Source organism: Argopecten irradians, chromosome 4 (genome assembly GCF_041381155.1).
Source record: "Argopecten irradians isolate NY chromosome 4, Ai_NY, whole genome shotgun sequence".
Classification (NCBI taxonomy): Eukaryota; Metazoa; Mollusca; class Bivalvia; order Pectinida; family Pectinidae; genus Argopecten; species Argopecten irradians.
Genome location: NC_091137.1, coordinates 45643732 through 45665728, shown reverse-complemented (window position 1 = coordinate 45665728; position 21997 = coordinate 45643732). Strand labels below are relative to the sequence as shown.

Genomic DNA, 21997 nt, shown 5'->3' with positions numbered 1-21997 from the left:
ACTATCTTATCAATGCTCATGGTTAAACTGTATGCCGAACAGATGTACGCTCAGGAAATGTATAATGGAGCATTGTGCACGTGGGTGGCTGTGTCGCTTTGATGTTGGGCGTCGTTTTCTCTGTTATCTTCAAAAAAAGTCTCTGCAGGCCTGTGATTGGTCAGTTTTTTTTCTCATGGATTGCCTCCAGTTTTACTATGAGATAGTCGGTGTATATAATGTCAGTGATTGTAATCCCTAGAGTGTCGAGGATGCAAACGGGGTAACAGACTCAATTACTCTAATTCATGATTGCGAAGAAACTCAATAGTTGTTTTAGTAAAGATCTCTGCGATATAGCTGTTTCAATAGAAATATCAACTGTTGTTTCAGTGAATATCTTGCGTGCACGGTAACTGTATCAGGAGAAAGCTCAATCACAGCTGTTTCAAGAGAAATATCAAACTTTTAGTAGTTTCAGGAAAGGTTTCCTTTCTATGATAGCCTTTTCAAAACGAGAGCCTGTATTGCTGTTTATATTTTTTCCAAGAAAGTAAATTCAAGAAAAAACTCAATATTCTATCTTAGTTAAAGATGCTCCACCGCTGACAAATGGTAATTTTTCTCTATCAAAACCAGGAGAAGAGGATTTAGTAATTTTCTTCAGTTACAAAAGTTACTCACTTTACACCATTAACACCATTGAAAAGTTTGACCTTCAAATTTTACTTCAAGATGAAAATACCAAAAATAATTAATTGCATCCCGAAAAAATTCCGTGGCACTATGTCCTATATGGAATGCAGTACTGATTGCGCATGCCCCGAAAGCAAAATAAATTATTTTGAATTACTTTTTGTGTTAATTAGACATATGTACACACGATTAAACACCAATTATTGCTCAAATGATGGATATCATTTATGCTCTGTTGGCGGTGGAGCAACTTTAATATATCTTACCCATAATTGTTATTCCAAGAAAAAAAGGTTCAAAGATATTTTACCGTGTTTTAGGAAAATCTGAACATCTATTTCAGTAATTGCTTCTTCACGGTAAGGCACCTTTAAAAATAACTGTTTCATACCGAGTTTTCACTAAAAGCCGTCGGTTTCCACTAAGAAATTGTCCAATACGAAGTCAGTAATGCTTCAGCAGAGAGCCTGATAAGCCAAAATCTGTTTCATCAAATAAAGCACGTACGAAGACCTCCAATCCGGAAAATGCGTTTCAGCTAGAAAAAAAGTCTGTGTTTGGATTTTTGGTCAGGTTTAGTGTCATTGCCAGTTCTTACAATGTAACTTTAACTTAGAAACTAGGGTCATTTCAGTATGGCCTCCCCTGTATACAGTTGTGTTACGTATGTGAAGGTCTGTGACTCTGTGTATATTGTAGATCAAAAGACTTTAAGACAGATTACGGTGTCGTCTTTAGAGCTACAATTGGTGCCTATTACTGCTAATGGAGCAAAGACATGTTTGTGCAAACCATTATTAAAACGTCTGTATGCATTTTATCTTACTTGTTTTATATAACTTACCTACAAAGCAATAAAACTGAACCTTATAAAATATCAAATTCACAGCGAGACATTATTTTTTCACATATAAACATGATGGTCTTTTCGAATGAAAATTATACCGGAAGTCTACAAATTATGAATTTGACGTCTTAATAGTGGTAAAGTAGATATTTAGAATGGTCGTTATGTTTGTTTTGCACAAAAATAATATGTAAATGCATGTATACGCTTACAATAATTGAAAACCTACAACAAAGTATAAAAAATTGTGCCCGGGTGATTTTCTGAGGCAGCGCTCCACTACGATATATAGGGACCATTTCGTACCCGGCCGAAGGGTACAGATTATTCGTTCTATGTATATATATGTTTTGGGAGGCTGCGGTGTATTGCTGATGTGTCTCCATGTAATAGTGGAATTCGTATCCTTTTTATGGTGTTGTCATACTGAAACATGACTTCGCCCGATCACATATAATAAAGACAAAGAGGAAATCACCGCCCCACTTCCTTTATGACCACAGGGACCTGGCACGCCAGGTCCCTGTGTTTATGACTGATTATGATAATGATGTTGAGCTTTATGTAGGAACAAAAAACACAACTTTTATAGAATATGTTGTTTCTCGATTATGGGATAGAACTCAAATCTTTCATTACAAAAGTAAGGCGGTGTCAGAAAGAAGAAAGTCAGTTTGAAAGAAACAAAACGGACTCTTTCCAAAGTACTCTTACAAAAAAAAAAAAAAAAAAAAAATACACAGCTCCAAAGCAAGAAAACCTGTTTCTAAAAACAAAACCCCAACAACAACTGATTTCTCGAATTTTATTACACGATTAACCAGTAGCTTTTTCATGTATGCTATTTATTACGTGAGTTGCTTCATAGTGGGGTGTGTTTGTTGTGTGCCTGTGCCAGTGGGAGAACACTTTTAAAAAAGGGCGAGAGTTAAACTATCACAAAGAGTCACAACTTCGCTAGCCAAGGGTATTAGTCCGATTCTCTCTACTTCCGAGAATCGGCTAATGAAGTTAAAGAGTCACCACACAAAAGCATTACATACCGCAGTCTCCCAAAAGACGCACGCACTTCACACACGGAACACATTCACAGGAGGTAGTTTAACAATGACTTTTATTAGAAAGATTTTTATCTATATTATAAATCAACAACCAACCGTTTAATTAATTCGGATAAATTACCTTTGGATCAGCAGGCTAATAGCTATATGTTCGTATATACAAGGCTTGTAAAAACAAGGCTCTCGAAACTTTGGTGACATTTTCTCATAATTAGATCACGTAAAAACAGGTCCCATGTGCCTCTTAGTATTTGGTGACCTTTTCTTAGAAGAACTTAAGTGCTTGACCCACATCCAGCGATCGATATAGCGTTACCATTTGTCCTAGTTGTGTAGTTTCAGAAAGCATGGTGGACATTTCATGGACGTTATAATTCTCGCTTCGCCCATAAAGACAGACAGAATGTGACAGACGAACAGAGTCAATCGAATTATAGTACAGGGTATATGCCATTTGTTTCCATGTGTTTCGGTTGAAAATATTTGTTACGGTATCTGAGTATTTTGGAAAAATCTAGAACTATCAGTTTGGGTTTGAAATGGATCTTCGTACCGAGAAAACGATTTACAAATCATTCAACTCAAGACAGAAATTATTGGTATACTTTAGTTATCTATAAAAAAAACTTTACTATAATAAGACCTATTATATGTTAATGTACTTAAATTTCTCGAAAATGGATCCAGTAGGTGGTAACTTATATATTTTTTTTAGTTGAAACACATTTTCATTAGTTTTTTTCACAGTATACATGGATAAACACAAAACAAACATCTCTTTCACTCCCATTTTCTCACTTACATGTATAATATTTAGTAGATACATTAAAAAATTTTATTGTTTTTTTTTGTATTTTTTTTATAAATTAGTAGAAACATGTTTGAAAGTCTGAGATATACTTGCAGGGTGTGAGTAGTTTATAGCGTTTCATTTACATCCAACTGAGTGGATTAACAAGGGGTTAACCTAAGTCCAACATTATTTATGTAACAGATTTTATGGATTTATCTCCATCTTAACCCAAAGATGACATGACTGTGAGACACATTTTTGCTGACGACTTACATGTAATTGTAAATAATTTATTTATCAAACCATTTATTGAAAGACTTTGCTTTAATGAAAGAAGCGATTTTCTAAAGGTACTGAATTTATTCACATACTGTCCTTGACTGAACCAAATGTATGGTTTATATCTTGTGTCATCTCATGCATATGTATGAGGCATGCAGGTGTTTACTGTACACAATGGAGAGTTTCTGCTTATGAATATGTATGACGATAACACTTATACATGTTTATGTATTCTACCAGCATGTTATATAATTATGTAATGATGATGTCTCTTTAACTTTAATTTGAAAAATGTAACTATGTGTAGAGAGCACAGGGGTCTGAGAATTAGTTATACTTTATATCAATTTGGCCATAGACCATTTTTAGACCCTTTAAGGGTCTAGATCAAAGATGGGTAAAATTCCTATTCTATATGTACATGTATGGTTTATCTATTTATTAATTTTAATAATTTATTTATTTAATCATTTAGTGATTAATTGTATTAAAATGAAAGTTTACTAATTTTGCAGCTTTAAGTGCCATGGTTATACCATCCAAAATATGCATAAATTATGAAAATGTGGAAATTTTGACAATTTTGGCCATTTTTTGCTACATTTTTGGCTAAGAAACAATAAAGAATCCTTCAAAAAAACTTTATTATATATTTACTGAGAACATGTTAGAACGAATATACGTACCCGGTCAAAAGGTCTAGTAGGCCAGAGTACGTAAATGGTTCCTATACGTCGTAGTGGAGCAATGCCTCAGTTTTCTATACAATGTACTTTGTTGAAGGTTTCCAACTATTTTAAGCGTATACATGCATTTATAAATTATTTTTGTCTAAAAGAAACATAACGACAATTATTAATATCTACTTTACCACTCAAAAGTCGCCAAATTCATAATATGTAGGTTTGCGGTATTTATATTTTCCATCGAAAAGACTATCATATTTATATGTGAAAAAAATTGTCTCTCTGTGAATTTGATATTTCATACTGTTCAGTTTCATTGCCTAGTAGGTAAGTGATATCAGCAAGTAAGATAAAATGCATACAAATGTTTTAATATTGATTTGCACAATCATTTCTTTGCCCCATTAGCAGTAATGGGCACCAATTTTAGCTCTAAAGACGACAGAATTATCTGTCTTCCAGTCTTTTGAGCTACAATATTGCAGCTAAGAATATGTATGCAATTCCAATACATCTTTAGGAGAAATAAACATTGTATTAGATATTCAAAGATGTACTCTATGGTTTCTTAAGACAAAAACTTGGCCAAAATTGTCAAAATTTCCATATTTTCATAATTTATACATATTTTGAAAAGTTACCATGGCAACTAAAACTGCAAAATTAGAAAAATATTCAGTACAGTTGAATCACCGATGTACTCAGTATGTCAAATACAACAATTTTTAATCATTAAATAATGATATTGAAATATCCTCAGAAAATCAATATGAATATTGTGCAAAGTGTTTCTCATAACCAGATAACCGTTTCTCAAATATGCAGATTGGCTGGTTGGACAGCAACCCAAGGGAGACAACTGAGATTAGCGTAACATGATTTGTTTCTAATAAATATTGTTCAATCAGGAAATCCTCTGAAAACAGCAAGAATCAGATCTCTGAACTTTTGTGTTAATTATTTATGATTGATGAAGACATGTTGTGTATACAATAACAAAGCTGACAAAATTTATGTTGAACATATTTATTTATAAATTTTATGTAGTTTAAGATTCTTGGAAACATATGAATACAATAGATACATACATTTCCATTGTTATAAGAATGTGCTATATCTTCAATAGTAGTCAATAACAACTTAATGTCTCACTATATGTTTCAAACCAACTTAATTTCACAGTTAACTGAAACTCAACGTTTTTTAGAACAATTTAACTTCACATTTTACAATTCAAATTTTCAATTGTTCTTTTAGTCTTAACGCTTTTGGAATGAATAATTTTTGCAAATTTTTGCAAATTCTAATAACCCATGTACTTTCGTCACACGAGAAAATAAGTTGGTTTAACATATTCACCCCTAAAATTCTATAATGAACTGTCCCAGCTTTAGAATAAGAAAAGTTCAAATGTGTTTACAGGGGTGGATGATTTAAAGTAAAATAAATTGTCAATGACATACTAAATACTCTAAAATAAATGAAACGGTGATAAAGAGTAATTCAGAAAATGCCTGGTTGATATTCCTCTTAATTGTTTACTACATTTACTTTCTTTTTGATAATAATAAATTTTGTTATGAAAAAGCATTAAAAGATCCTCATCTATCTTAACTTTATGACATATATCTGACAAAATTTGACAAAAAGAGTACTATCAGTTATATAGCAATGATAATTTGAGGAGTCAGGACATCAGAGATCTTTCCATATAAGCTATGACATTAATTGACGTCTAACGGACATCATCAAAATGATAGATTTTTGTTAACAATATCCCATATGAGATATAGCACTATATGATGGCATTCAATTATCCATATCTTACCCTCTAACTTGTATACCAGCACTTACAGTATCTTTCTTACCATTTTATCCAATATTTACAATTGGATTGTGTCAGTATTATGACGATTCAGGCACTTTGAATTTTGCAAACCTGGCATTATGTTCAAAAGAGATCATTTACACACCTTTTTTTTTGCAAAATTCTAAATGACATACCAGTTTTAAACATCCTGTTGTATGTATTACTAAATCCTTTGAGAAATGAGAACTTACATTGCAGTAAAGTTTACTGCTAAGATATAAGTTAAATATACATCACTATTGTCACTGCATCACCGCCGAGTTGGTCTTGTAGACAACATCATCAATAGGATTTGTCATTTTAACATGATGCAACAACTTAACAACAAGACCATTCTAGTCATGTCTTTATCCAAACAAGCCAGTCTATCACAATCTACGGAAACCCGTCAAAATCCTCGTCAGCTATCTCCTTTGCACTTTCTAATTCCTGCTGTTCTCGTTCCCTTCTCTCCTAGAATCAAATATTCACAAATTAGAAATGGTTTCGATAAAAAATCAATAAGCATCAATAACATTTAAAATTGTAAATTTTTTGTCTACTTAAAAGATCAATTATTTCTTGAATCAAAATAATCATATTTGATATATATTGCATAACATTTTTATAAAGCAGGGCTTTTTTAAAGGCCCACTACCTTTCTGGAGCAAAATATAAAGGTTTCTTAAAAAACAATAATAGCACCAGAAAACACATGCTGATGACCTAAGATGAGGTTACAACACCAAACATATGCAAGATTTCTTGCGTAATATATGAATACAGTGGAGAGTCATTTCGCTGTTTTGCCGTCTTACGCTGTGATAGACAACTAATGCGCGGTAATAAGGACAATGACAGGAAACAGACGACAGGAAACATAAGACTACCCGCGTTATGAAAATTATCATTTTATTCATTTTAATTAAATTGTTCAGAAGGTGATGATAAATACAATATTAATGGTATTAGTTAATAACTTTTGCGACTCTACAAAATTATCGATCTTGTTTTACTTTTCATTTTAAAGATTAAAAGCCGTTTGAAAGGTGCCTTTACGGACCACTACCATTTCGAAACGGCTTTTAATTTTTAAAATGGTAATGTAAAATGAAATTGATAATTTCATAAAGTCACAAAAGTCATTAATTTACCTTTATTATTATATAATATTTCAATTAGAATAAATCAAATGCTAATATTCATGACGTGGGTCGTTTTATGTTTCCTGTGGTCGTCCTAATTACCGCACGTGTGCAAAACAGCGAAATGAATCTTCACTGATCACTGTTAAACATAGTTTACACAAAGAATCTTGCATTTGTTTGGTGTTATAACATCCTCTTAGGCCATTGATAAACATTTTCGTATTCTATTTTTGTTTTTAAGAAACGTTTAATTTTTGTTTCGCAAAGGCAGAGGACCTTTAAGAAAGAAACTAGTTGTTGTCCTGAATTCTTACCTCAGCTGATTCTAAGTCTTTGTTGTATGATTTTGGTGGAAATCTCATAGCCTGAAAATATATATGTAAAAAAAAGTTAAAAACAATTGTATTGAATCTGAAAAAATCTTCAGTGTCAATAGGAGTGATCTCCCTATAGTTTGGGCAGCAGAATAATTTTCTGTTTTTTATCAAATTGATTTCTGGTTTGAACAAAGTATAAGTCAACTCAGAATATAATGAGGAACTAATTTTTCAGCATAGATTTTAACACAAAGAGTTTATCCTGCTTTACTCTGGGACAAACATCTAGCTTTGCTGTAGATACTTGCACTTGCTGGTCATTTTGTATTTGGACAATATTGGGACATAACAGGGTTATCTGCCCTTGCGGGTAGGTTATTAATTGTGACGTCATGTGTTTATGAGCGTAACATCATTCTTTTCAGAGAAAATGATGTGAGTTTTGCTCACAAAAAAATGATGTCCCAATGGATACCTACCCACAAGGGAAGTAACTCTGTAATATGATGGAATAGAGTGATTTTGGCTAGGATGTTCTCATGATTTTGTACCTTTACAGAAGAATTGTGTATATCAAGGCAGAAACTAATACGCTGGTGAAATGCTGCCATAGGTTCCTTAGTCGTGTAGATATCACTCGTCTCCTTAGACTTTACATAGCCTTGTTCATGGTCAATAGTGGCTTCAATTACTCCATCTCGGATAGCCTGTAAATACAGATTAAAATGTTACCAGCTTCAATTCCTCCATCTCGGATAGCCTGTAAATACAGATTAAAATGTTAACAGCTTCAATTCCTCCATCTCGGATAGCCTGTAAATACAGATTAAAATGTTAACAGCTTCAATTACTCCATCTCGGATAGCCTGTTAATATGTTTAAAGTTTCAACAATTATATCATATTGAACAGCCTAAAAGTACATTAAATTATATTTAAGAGTTTTGTATTACTCATAAATATCTATCTATTACAAGCATTACAATATCCTAAAAATTCTTCTTGCATCACCCGATAGATATATACCAGAACCATGTTCTGACAGAATGTCAAACACTATCGACAGAAAGCAGGCAAAGCTTAGGTCATCTACTTTAATATTAAATTCATAATTTTGACGGAAGTCTGATTTTAATATAAGTTTGTAACCAAGCACTCCCACATCATGAACATGTCTTAGGTACTGCTCAAATATTGCTTGTTTTCTTCAGCTTATTTAAAATTTTTATCTTAATAAAACAAGGTATGCTTGGTATTCACCCCTAAAATTCCATAATGGCCTAGTCTAGTATTTGATTTAGAAGAGTCTAAATGTGTCTCCAGAGGTGAATTAGTTAAACAACCAAAGTCATGGTTCGTACAGAAATTTAAAAAAAATATATTAAAGGAATTTTTTATCATTTTCAAGGCAGCTAAAACTTCTGGAACAATTGCTGAATTGATTATTTACCATCACCAAAGATTAAAATGATTGAATGAAGAAATAGTTCATTAAATGAAGTTCTGGGATGTGTCTTAATCTGAACGAGAACATGGTCCGGAGTACAGAATTAAAAATCTGAATGTTAGGTCAATTCTCCAACAACACTTCCACGACAAGTTTGTTCAAAGTTATGTTCATTTTACTTTATAATACAAATTTTGAATGAGAAATCAAATGGCATTTTAGAACAAATGTATTCTTCGAGGACTTTTCATGGTCATTTCTTTAATCCAAGAATTTTGAAGGCCTTTTCTTTAATCCAAGGATTTTTCAAGTCTAATCTCTTTATTTAAGGACTTTCAAGTCCAAAACTGAAATTCAAGTATTTTTCAAGGTCTGTATCCACCATGAAACTGGTTGGTACACACATGTTGTTTTAAAACTACTCTGGGTAATGTTAAGACATTAAACTGTTTAGAAATAATTTTTCTTCGGAGATCAATCCCTTATAGCCTACCTTTGCTACAATATACTCTGCATCTTCTGGACTGTCCAGCATCAGTTTTTGTGCGATGTCCATCAGAGAGATTTTGGAGTACGATTGGTTGATCATTCTCACGCCAGTTTTGATGACATTATGACGTAGGCGGATTATAAGTGTGTATGTATCCTCTACTTGGAACTTGGAGCCAAATTTGTGTAACGTCTCATTAAATTTAGCAAGGTTACCGGTTCTCACAGCTGTCAAAATATAATGAAGATATCATGTGTGTATGAATGAAGTCGTCATTCTTATAAACTGGTATAACAACAACTATTGTATAACGATCGACAGAAGAAACAAATATTATTTCATTATCAATTTATGAGAAGATTTATCCTATCTATGGTTTCAATAAAAACCTTGAAATTATTCAATATTTTAACACTGATTTCATGCAGGGACTACAAATTGCTTTTTAAGGTGAAAAAAATATATTAAGAATTTCATTTAAATATAATTTCTGACAAAACAATAAAGGGTATCATTTTAAGTCCTATCATTTTTGTTGTGGCTTCAGCATAAAAAAAATTTATGAACAAATTTAGTGCAATTATGAAATGGGGCAAACTCAGAAATAATTGTTCTTGAAAATTTTGGTGCAAATAAGAACTAACATTAGAAACCCCTCAATTATTACATTGCAAAAGAATGTAGATTATGTAATTAAAGAATAATAGTGCCTCTGCTCAAACAAACTTAACAATGTACGATATGCATACATGAACCAGAACTACCTACATCAGACTTTGAAGAGCAACACATACCCTGAGTGAGCTGAAAGTATGGAGCCAGTGTCTTTCTCATGGACTTCTGTCTGAACACATGTCTGTCTGGGATGTCTCCTAACAAAAGTTCTACAGTGATGGCCAGTCTCTGTACCTGATAAACAAACATTTTACATTGAATAGTACAGGTCTGGGATGTCACCTAACAAAAGTTCTACAGTGATGGCCAGTCTCTGTATCTGTTAAACAAACATTTTACATAGAATGGTACAGGTCTGGGATGTCTCCTAACAAAAGTTCTACAGTGATGGCCAGTCTTTGTACCTGATAAACAAACATTTTACATAGAATGGTACAGGTCTGGGATATCTCCTAACAAAAGTTCTACAGTGATGGCCAGTCTATGTGCCTGATAAACAAACATTTTACATAGAATGGTACAGGTCTGGGATGTCTCCTAACAAAAGTTCTACAGTGATGGTCAAACATTTTATAGAATGGTACAGGTCTGGGATGTCCCTAACAAATCTAGTGATGGCCAGTCTTGTACCTGATAAACAAACATTTTACATAGAATGGTACAGGTCTGGGATTCTCCTAACAAAAGTTCTACAGTGATGGCCAGTCTTTGTACCTGATAAACAAACATTTTACATAGAATGGTACAGGTCTGGGATGTCTCCTAACAAAAGTTCTACAGTGATGGCCAGTCTCTGTACCTGATAAACAAACATTTTACATAGAATGGTACAGGTCTGGGATGTCTCCTAACAAAAGTTCTACAGTGATGGCCAGTCTCTGTACCTGATAAACAAACATTTTACATAGAATGGTACAGGTCTGGGATGTCTCCTAACAAAAGTTCTACAGTGATGGTCAGTCTCTGTACCTGATAAACAAACATTTTACATAGAATGGTACAGGTCTGGGATGTCTCCTAACAAAAGTTCTACAGTGATGGCCAGTCTCTGTACCTGATAAACAAAACATTTTACATAGAATGGTACAGGTCTGGGATGTCTCCTAACAAAAGTTCTACTGTGATGGCCAGTCTCTGTACCTGATAAACAAACATTTTACATAGAATGGTACAGGTCTGGGATGTCTCCTAACAAAAGTTCTACAGTGATGGCCAGTCTCTGTACCTGATAAACAAACATTTTACATAGAATGGTACAGGTCTGGGATGTCTCCTAACAAAAGTTCTACAGTGATGGCCAGTCTCTGTACCTGATAAACAAACATTTTACATAGAATGGTACAGGTCTGGGATGTATGGTGATGGCCAGTCTATGTACCTGATAAACAAACATTTTACATAGAATGGTACAGGTCTGGGATGTCTCCTAACAAAAGTTCTACAGTGATGGCCAGTCTCTGTACCTGATAAACAAACATTTTACATAGAATGGTACAGGTCTGGGATGTCTCCTAACAAAAGTTCTACAGTGATGGCCAGTCTCTGTACCTGATAAACAAACATTTTACATAGAATGGTACAGGTCTGGGATGTCACCTAACAAAAGTTCTACAGTGATGGCCAGTCTATGTACCTGATAAACAAACATTTTACATAGAATGGTACAGGTCTGGGATGTATGGTGATGGCCAGTCTCTGTGCCTGATAAACAAACATTTTACATAGAATGGTACAGGTCTGAGATGTCACCTAACAAAAGTTCTACAGTGATGGCCAGTCTATGTACCTGATAAACAAACATTTTACATAGAATGGTACAGGTCTGAGATGTCACCTAACAAAAGTTCTACAGTGATGGCCAGTCTATGTACCTGATAAACAAACATTTTACATAGAATGGTACAGGTCTGGGATGTATGGTGATGGCCATGTCTATGTACCTGATAAAAAAACATTTTACATAGAATGGTACAGGTCTGAGATGTCACCTAACAAAAGTTCTACAGTGATGGCCAGTCTATGTACCTGATAAACAAACATTTTACATAGAATGGTACAGGTCTGGGATGTATGGTGATGGCCAGTCTATGTACCTGATAAACAAACATTTTACATAGAATGGTACAGGTCTGGGATGTCTCCTAACAAAAGTTCTACAGTGATGGCCAGTCTATGTACCTGATAAACAAACATTTTACATAGAATGGTACAGGTCTGGGATGTATGGTGATGGCCAGTCTCTGTGCCTGATAAACAAACATTTTACATAGAATGGTACAGGTGTGGGATGTCTCCTAACAAAAGTTCTACAGTGATGGCCAGTCTCTGTACCTGATAAACAAACATTTTACATAGAATGGTACAGGTCTGGGATGTCTCCTAACAAAAGTTCTACAGTGCTGGCCAGTCTCTGTACCTGATAAACAAACATTTTACATAGAATGGTACAGGTCTGGGATGTCTCCTAACAAAAGTTCTACAGTGCTGGCCAGTCTATGTACCTGATAAACAAACATTTTACATTGAATAGTACAGGTCTGGGATGTCTCCAAACAAAAGTTCTACAGTGCTGGCCAGTCTCTGTACCTGATAAACAAATATTTTACATAGAATGGTACAGGTCTGGGATGTCTCCTAACAAAAGTTCTACAGTGCTGGCCAGTCTCTGTACCTGATAAACAAACATTTTACATAGAATGGTACAGGTCTGGGATGTCTCCTAACAAAAGTTCTACAGTGATGGTCAGTCTCTGTATCTGATAAACAAACGTTTTAAATACAAATGTATATTTACTGCAGGTTAACTGAAATTAATTTTGTTTAACCATTAACTTCTAGACAAATGGACTGGTCCTGTTAACATTTAGTTATATTAGTTTTAGTTTCAAATTATACTGTATTTATATTTATTGAATCACAATCTACTTAAAATTAGACTTGTAATTCCGCTCCACACTATGATGCTTTACGATATGCTTCAATACAAGAACTAACAACTCCCTTTTAGGGGTCACCATTTGCTAGCCTCACCATAGAGATCACGCTGAGGTGACCCCTAATGGGGAGTTGTTAGATCTTGTATTGAAGCGTAACGTAGAGCATTGTAGTGGAACGGAATTACTAGTCTAATTTTGATTAGATTGATTGAATCACATATTTCTTTTTGAAACAATTTTTGAAACTTTTGAATGCAGTAAAAATGATGCATTAATCATACAATCTTGTGCTTTTTTAGTTTCTTCAACAGTTTCATTATCTGTTACCTGATATATACCAGTCATACTTACGGTCTGCTTAAAGCCTACAGCACTGTGTTGAGGAGCTTTCCTTAAGGCCTGTAGCAAATATTTGTGAGCTTCTGAATATTCAAGCTGAGCAGACTTTATTCTACCTGTAATCAAAGACAAAGTAATATTTATAAGAAGGAGAAGAAATGTATTTGCAAAGAAGTGCTTGACATGCATGTAGCTTTTTCAAACGCCAAAGGCAATACACCATTTATATTTACATCAACCAATTGCCTAAGGACTTTTTAAGCTGAAACAATATCAAATAAAATTATCCTATAGTATGTGTGGCAGAAAGTTAGCTTCAAAAAGGATGATCTTGTTTATTATATAATTAAGCATTTGAAGTCACTATTTTTGAATTTCATCGGGGTATGAAAGAAATTTTATTTGCAAACTGTGGGAATCCGCGTAGCGGATTCTCACAAAAGTTTGCAAACAAAATTTATTTAAATATTTATATTGTTTTTTTTATATTTATCATTAATTTATATAGGGTTTAAAATCTGGAATCAGCGAAGCCGAACACTAGTTGCTCCTGGATGCTCTACGGATTGAGCTACCCCGTCATGGATGATCGACCCTGCTACAATAACATATATTCCCATGATAGGTGTTCCTTACCTAGATAATACAGGTGTCTGGCCCACTCGTTGTTAGAAGCACTCTCCGGGAACGTCGACTTGGACACCAGTTTGTCGGCCTGTTCTATGAGGTTGTACTGGAGGTAGTTCCTAAGGAGGAGGTTCAGGAGCGATGCTTGTCCTTCATAGTCAGACCTCAAGGTCGCGGTCCGTAGTCGGGCATGTAAGAAACTTTGGGATAGCAAAATAAAACATCTCAAATAATGCCCGATATTGTTGTATGTCACAATGAAATGTGATTCAGAACTTGTTTTTTGGGGGATAAATAATGTACATCGGATCATTGATAGTATAGACACCTTTGTTTCCTGTTAAACTGTCCAGATTTAAAATTTGCAGGACTGCCGATTTCCATGTACATAGACAATTTGACTATCCTGCAAAAGTTACTTCCCTTGCTTATATAATCAATGTAATGTCTGAAATAAAGTTTGATATGGCCTCTATTAAAAACAAGAAATATCAGAAATAAAAGAAACAGAAAGTCATTATTTTCCAAGTTTTTGTGTATGTTGTATTGACTTTCTGGCATATGGCATTTTAAAACATGGTTTCCAAAGTGCTTAAAATTGATCAACCCTTGTTAACTTTTTGACGGTACAATAAAATTTATCTTTCAATTATATTCAAAATACTTACGATCTGATCTTGTCTAATTGTTTTGTAAGTTCATATGCTCGAGAGTAATAGAAGTAGCATTTAGCTGCCAACATATTGAGACTACGTCTGTTTTGTACCGCGATCTTTGACATCAACAACTCTGCACATGCTACAGCCTGTCAGGAACAAAACAGAGATTTATGTCATATCAAGGAAACCTTGACAACATGATTTCAACACATAGGAAAATTCTAATTTTTAACAATACAATTTCCCTATTCTTTTGTGTATGCTATGATTAATGCCAAAATTGAATTTGAAATAATGTATGCAAATTTCCAATCTAATTAAAATTAGACTTGTAATTCCGCTCCACTACGTTGCTCTACATTACGCTCCAATACAAGATCTAACAATGCCCCGTTTGGGGTCACCTAAGCATGACCCCTGTGTTTAGCCAATAAGGGTGACGCCTACGATATCTTAGGTGTGGTTGATTCATTCGTAAATACAAACGGCTAAGAGTATGTCCTGAGATGTTGCGAGATTAGGCCAGGGGTCATGCTGAGGTGACCCCGATCAGGCCATTGTTTGATCTTGTATTGGAGCATAACGTAGAGCAACGACAGAATGATATTCATTGATTCAAAAGCATTAAAATAGATACAAGCTGGCTCTAAAATAGCAGAATCCCCCAACCATCATAAAAACCTACTGTATTTTCAACCCTACCTAATATTTGTATGTTGTAAATAAATGTCAGAATAAATTAATTATGATAAAGATTACAGAAACATTACCGGGAATTCTCAAACTCTTTACATATATTATAATCAGACAAATTTTTCACCTTGAATGAAAATGGACACGTCATAAGCATGAATTATAATGTATGTCGAGCTCACCATCGTATATTTCTGTAGGTCAATCAAATGGATCAATATAAGAAGATGAAGATATGTCTCTACTTCTGGTATTAAAGCAGTATTCGCTGCCTTGCCAGATTTGGGTCGGAACGGTGTGTCTGGTCCATCAGATTCCATTGGCTTAAACAGAGTAAATTGTACACATTCATTGTCATTGTCAAAATATACCTTGGCTTTTGGGTAAATAATTCAACGACTTATAAATACCAAAGTCCATATATGTACAAAATATTACGTGGGGGGAAATGTTCGCGATCAAGTGACCTTTGCGTAATCAGCATAAATATCCCCCTCAAGTAAAATGTTGACTGTATTAAAGTTCCTTTATATTAATTGTCTAGAAATTGCCCAAGACTGTTTTATTATGAATAATAAATGTCATCTCAAAGAGCCTGAAATAATCCTGTAATACTATAAATGTTATCAAACTTGATTGAAAATTTACGTTTTGTAAATTAAAACTGCCTTGAAAAACAGTCATCAACCATTTCGAACTGTTTGACTCTTTGGTAAAAAAAATTAGTATACCTTATCTGAAAATTGCTAGCTTTAGTAATGCTTGAACTTAGCCATCATTTTTTATTATCAAATTACCATACATTTGGGGAGAATTAAGTAAATTTCATAACATAGTATTAATACCTCATCCACATATTTTAATAGTTCCTCCTTCTGGGTAGCCTGGTTAACCATGTAACCATTTAACAGTTTCCTCAGTACTGTGGGGTTGAGTCTGCGCCGAATGCCCACCAGACCACGCATGACCCGCGACAAATACCTCGGCTCTTTTGTGGAGACAGATTTCTCAATATGTCGTACATGTTCCCTGATGTCTGTTGATAAAGGTAGGAATACATACTATATAATTATTCCATAAAATACACAATGTCTCTTTAAAAAACAGTTTTGTAACAAAACTTAACATCCAAACGCCAAATATCCAGCTATAATTAAATTCATGTTTTATCCATTAGACACCCAAAAGTGTGAGATCAAATGTAGATTTGGCACATTTTGAACATTATTTCAATATATTTTTTATGTACAAACACATGTTCATATTACGCATGTAAAAAGTAGTATGAGGTACCATATACAGTATTGTATTGCATAACATAAATCTTTTTCAAAACTATAGATATACAGATACTGTGAAATTCTACTATTATTGTCTGATATTAATGACATTTTACTATTATGTCTTTACATATAAGTTGTGTTTATAATGCATTGAAAACTGAGGTTCTATTAAACTGTTATACGGTACAGTGTTACTGTAACTTACACATATCACAGAAAAAAATTATATCACAGAAAAAAATTATTGGAAAAATTAAAGACAGTCCATAGATTTTGAAGTTACAAGATCTCGAGTAAGTCCGTGCATTCCAGTCTTGAAAAGTAGAGGGAATGAATGAGAACTTATGAGTCTGTTCTGCAGTAAGGAATTTGGTATGAGAGAGGATTTGAATGTTGAATGAAGGCAATGCGTATCTGAAGGATTACACAAAAACACTCATTATGGAATTATGCAGGTAAGTAGGCCAGATATAATAGGTGATCCTAGGTGAATTGTACTATGTACAAATTGAAAAAAGTAATAGTGATGGTATAAACTATAGAATGTTTGTTGGATACAAATTAGCAGGAAAATATATCAATCTTAAGTGTTGGTAATATTAATAGTATAATTATAAGGACAAATAATTTAGCAAATATTCGAGGCAATCCACCTCTTATAATAATTGATTGTAGTTAACTGAAATTTCTGACCACCGACTTAGTTCATATAATCAGGTCAAGAAAAACCACTAACTGGTGCATTATACACAAACTAGAGTATTATACCCTAATTAGAGCAAAAAAATAGATGAAATTGCTTTAAAATCAACTTTTCCCAAATATTTTCACAAATCGCATTTATTTAACTATGAAACATAACACAAATGCAAAAATTAGATTTATTTTCATGTCCGAAAGTATTGAAAATAGATGCAATACTTTGAGAAAAGTTGGATCAAGTTCCTGAATAATGCTTTGGTTGCAATGATAGGCCCGTATCCGGGGATAGAGGGTAATTGGAAGTACACGGGTGATTTTGCTATTTTTCCGACATCGGACAATACCAGTTAAAAAAATTGTCACAGATCATTAACATAAAAATGAGGCTGTACGGTAATCGTTTGTTTTGAAAGAGAATTTTTAGGGACTGGTGAGGCAGGAAATATCAACCGAATATATATTGTGAATCGCCCGAGTATCTTACGGACAATGAACAATAGTTGTACCAGACCCAGCTGAATGTCGAGCGGTGTGATTGACGCTTGATTCCCGGCCGAATATCGTACGATACTAAACGATGCGTGAAGGATATGTTGCCGGTTACGAAAATCTACGGGACACTGGAGGGATTTTAACTTGAAGTTAAAACTTTACGGGCATCTCCCCGATTATGCCTGAAAGTCTCAGCCACTGGCCGGCCGGGATCCAGACCAAAATGACTAAAAACCATGCCGGGAGTACATCCTAAGCCTATAGCTAATCGGAAGGGGCTGTGACCAAAGCATAACAAATACTTCTACTGCACAAATTTCAGTAAATTATACTTTATCTTATGTATATATTTAGGCTACCTGTAAGTGGTTAACGTCTCGGAATTTCAACAATATTTATATACAAATTTAGTATTATGCCTAGTGGTATAAATGTTGAAATACCGAGAAATCATAGCGGAATCAAATTTTAACCTGCGGTTTGAATAGAAGCAAAACAAAACGGACATAGAATTAGGGCTGAAACTATTAGTAATTTTTGTATTCGATTATTCGGTCACATGTAATCGATTACTAATCGATTAATCGTTTGAATTGAAGGCAACTATATTGTTTCACTACTGACTACTGAAAACGTCCGCCAAGTTTTGTTATCATCTAATAATAACACCTACCGTATAATATGACAGAGGACATGCCTTATATAATATAAGCCTACCAACAAATAAGAATAGATTTATTGACAAAACAAACGTATTTTATCCCAAACAAGCTCTGAATTCCGTTCCTGTATTGTCTTCCGTAACATCGTTTAAATCAAGTCTGCTAACCCGCTGTTTTGACGTGACCTTCACACGTACGACTAATCAACCAAATCTGGATTGCCACGGAGCGACATGACCAAATTTTCGTCAATGAACTTTTTTATTTCCGTGATCAAAAAAATGAAATAAATCAACAACTCTTATATTCAATTAGAATATGAACAAAAACATTCTTTTTATATGATAAACACATGCAATAGTAAAATTTAAATGTTCAAGATTACTGCTCCTTCCGCTCCCGAGCGTCCCGGGGGGGATTAGGCCTCCGTGACGTAACAACATGGAGTCGATCGCTAGTGAAAAATTGGCGAACAGCGTGTTGCAAGCTTTCTCATGACATCCACTTTTTCATTGATTTATGACTTTAACTTCCACAGAGATTTAATTTAACAAGTATTTCTCACATCATATATGCTTTGTTGAGTTCAAAACATGTACATAAAGAGATGAAACTCCAGTCGGAATGGCTTACTCAGAAATCCATGATCTGTCAACGTGTTTAGTCAGCTTACAATGCACTGGCTATGCATGTTACAATTAACGATTAATAAAATCTATAATCGATTATCAGCAATTAGCTTCATTAATCTAATCGCCTCCGATTATTCGACTAATCGTTTCAGCCCTACATAGAATCACAGTTATCATCTCAGAATAATTTGTATGTTTGAAGATAAGATTACATAGATCGATTACAATGTAAAATTATCTCGATCTCAAATGGACATTGCCGTACGCGACAGGAATAGAGAGAACGTTAGCGTATGAAAGAAATATATTTTTAGTCTTATCATAGCTTTTGTATGTATCGGTATATTAAAACAGTTTAAGTATGGGATTGAGTGATATATCAAGTTTCCGGTTTTCCTCGAACTTGCCTATTTCCCTCGGCTCCGCCTCGGGAAATAGACAAATCTCAGGAAACCAGAAACTTGCTATATCCCTCAACCCCATACTTTAACTGTATACTGTAGTCTGCGTGTGTGTAGTGATGGTAGTTTGAATTTAGGCTTTTTTTAGTAACAAATCCATACTCCAATTGGGCTATAATACTCTAGTTCGCGTATACGTATAATACGCAAGTTAGTGGTTTTCTCTGACCTGATAATTACTTAGAACGAATAATCATACCCTGCCTCCACTCCGGTTACCGGCAGGGTATGAATTCCACCCCGTTGCCGCTAGTGTTGCAAGCCCCGATGTGATCCACATCGGGCACTTTGAGACTGATAAAAATATATTTTTTCGGGTATTATCCTTATATAACTGTATTGTTCTGACAACTATGATCAATATTCAATTCACAAACCTTTCGATTATAATCTTTCATCAACTATTAGTGGTAAAATCCAAGGCAAACACAACACATGTATAATTCTGTTCAAATACGCCGCCATGTTTGATTTACCGGAAACCGTGACGAAATGAAACACTCAACAGGTAAAATATGTTAAAAAGTTTTAAAAAAGCCAACAAACTAAGAATAAATATGGTGAAACTGAACAAATGTAAGTATTATTAAGAATTAAGCAAAAAAGAATTTTTAAAGTTCATGTTAAAAACTTTGTAACATTTATTTCTTTCGTAGTGAAAATTTGTAGGTCATTCCATATATGGTACTAGGTGCCATATTTGGAGCGCGAGACTTTCTAACGAGAAGCATCATGGCGGCCAAGTGAGCCGTGTCGGAGATGTGAGCTTATTCAAAAGTGCTTCAAAACATAATTTAGACAAGGAGGTGGGTAAATAAATAATCATTTTATGTTAAAAATGTTTGATATTGTTGAATTTAATTAAAAAATTACATGACACACATGAAAAGCAACATTTTCACCGCTGGATGTTTTGCAACACTACGGGCAATGGGGCGGAATCGTAGCTCTGACGACGACCATCTGTCAGAAATCTTCCGTCCGTCGTTCAGAGCTACGTCATCGCAGCTAATAATTACTAATCTTTGCATACGTGTTAATATAAGTTTTTGACGTTCCATCAACAATACATATATATGTATATATATATATCCCATGGTCAGCTATCGAAAATCTCAATATAGTTTTACTTTCAGAAAGTATTGCTCAACCACCGACCTAACCCTAAGCATCAGCGAATGTTAAAAATTCAGAGTAGCACCGACTACCAAGTCAAGCTCGAAGCTAGAACCAATTCCAATCAGATTCAAAGAATTCTATGCTATATTACTTTAACCTTATATAAACACAGGTAGTACTTGTTGTTAATTAGCACACCAAGCGTTTGTAGTACCAGGGAAGAAAACGGTTGGGGTAAACTGGTAAGAACAACGGTTGTGCATTGAGATGCAAGTTAAATTTTTGACTTATTTTCACATTTTAGATAATGCTACACGTCTGAAATAGAAATTGTGAAATCAACCTTCTAATGTTAGGACATCTGGATCTTTCTTTGGCTCCTCTGTGACGCCATTTACAGGCTTTTCTGGTGTTTTAGTTGTTGTCACCCCCGGCATGATGTGCAAAATTGTGAACGCTATGGCGGAAGTACATCCCGCAGCAAATGAGAAAGAAATAATAAAAAATACTTTTTGAAATATTAACCCCACAATTTTATGCTAATAAACATGAGGCTTTATTTTGTTAACGGTAATATAATTACTAAATTATTTGTTCTATAAATCATCATATTTTACATTCATAGTTATATATAGAGCAGCAAGAAAGCGCGGGAAAATTTAAAAACTGAGGTGGTTGGGCTGCAAATGGGGCGACGTTCACCTATTCTCCACTAAAGCGGACACATTCTTTTTTAGCTGTCATCCATGCTGTAAATTAACTTTATGTGTAAAATTTTAACCAAATAACTTTTATTTTACAAAAATCAATAGGAGCACACGACATGCACATCTGAACAGCAATATTTAATATTAGTCTATGTGAAGACGTGGCGATGTACTGTAGGAAACAGTAATAATAATTGATAGCAACTTGTATAACTCAAATACGTGAGTGAGTCTCAGTAAATATGCTTTATTTGTTCATATTTTCCCTTATTATTTTAGCTAGTCAGAGTTAAGGTTAATTAATATTAGCATTGCTCTGATTATATAAGCTAGTCAGAGTTATGGCTAGTCAATATTAGCACTGTTCTCAGTTAAGAACGTGACAAAATTTACTTGGATTTACCAATATTTCCATA

The 21997-nt window shown here is 34.2% G+C and overlaps 1 protein-coding gene across 2 annotated transcripts; it reads right to left on the bottom strand.

Moving 5' to 3' along the window:
* Positions 1 to 5354: 5354 nt before the first annotated feature.
* Positions 5355 to 21348, bottom strand: LOC138321829 (26S proteasome non-ATPase regulatory subunit 3-like). Of its 2 annotated transcripts, XM_069265818.1 has the most exons (11): positions 21218 to 21348; positions 16369 to 16559; positions 15706 to 15846; positions 14840 to 14976; positions 14181 to 14371; positions 13557 to 13660; positions 10389 to 10503; positions 9598 to 9821; positions 8210 to 8365; positions 7656 to 7706; positions 5355 to 6667 (listed from the first exon to the last, which is right to left on the bottom strand). In XM_069265818.1, the coding sequence occupies exons 1-11, from the start codon at positions 21309 to 21311 to the stop codon at positions 6590 to 6592; spliced, it is 1482 nt and encodes a 493-aa protein (XP_069121919.1). In that variant the 5' UTR covers positions 21312 to 21348; the 3' UTR covers positions 5355 to 6589. The 2 variants fall into 2 exon arrangements, with proteins under 2 accessions (XP_069121919.1, XP_069121920.1); XM_069265819.1 differs by lacking the exons at positions 5355 to 6667; positions 7656 to 7706; positions 8210 to 8365 and adding an exon at positions 8417 to 8524.
* Between the last annotated feature and the right edge of the window lie 649 nt (positions 21349 to 21997).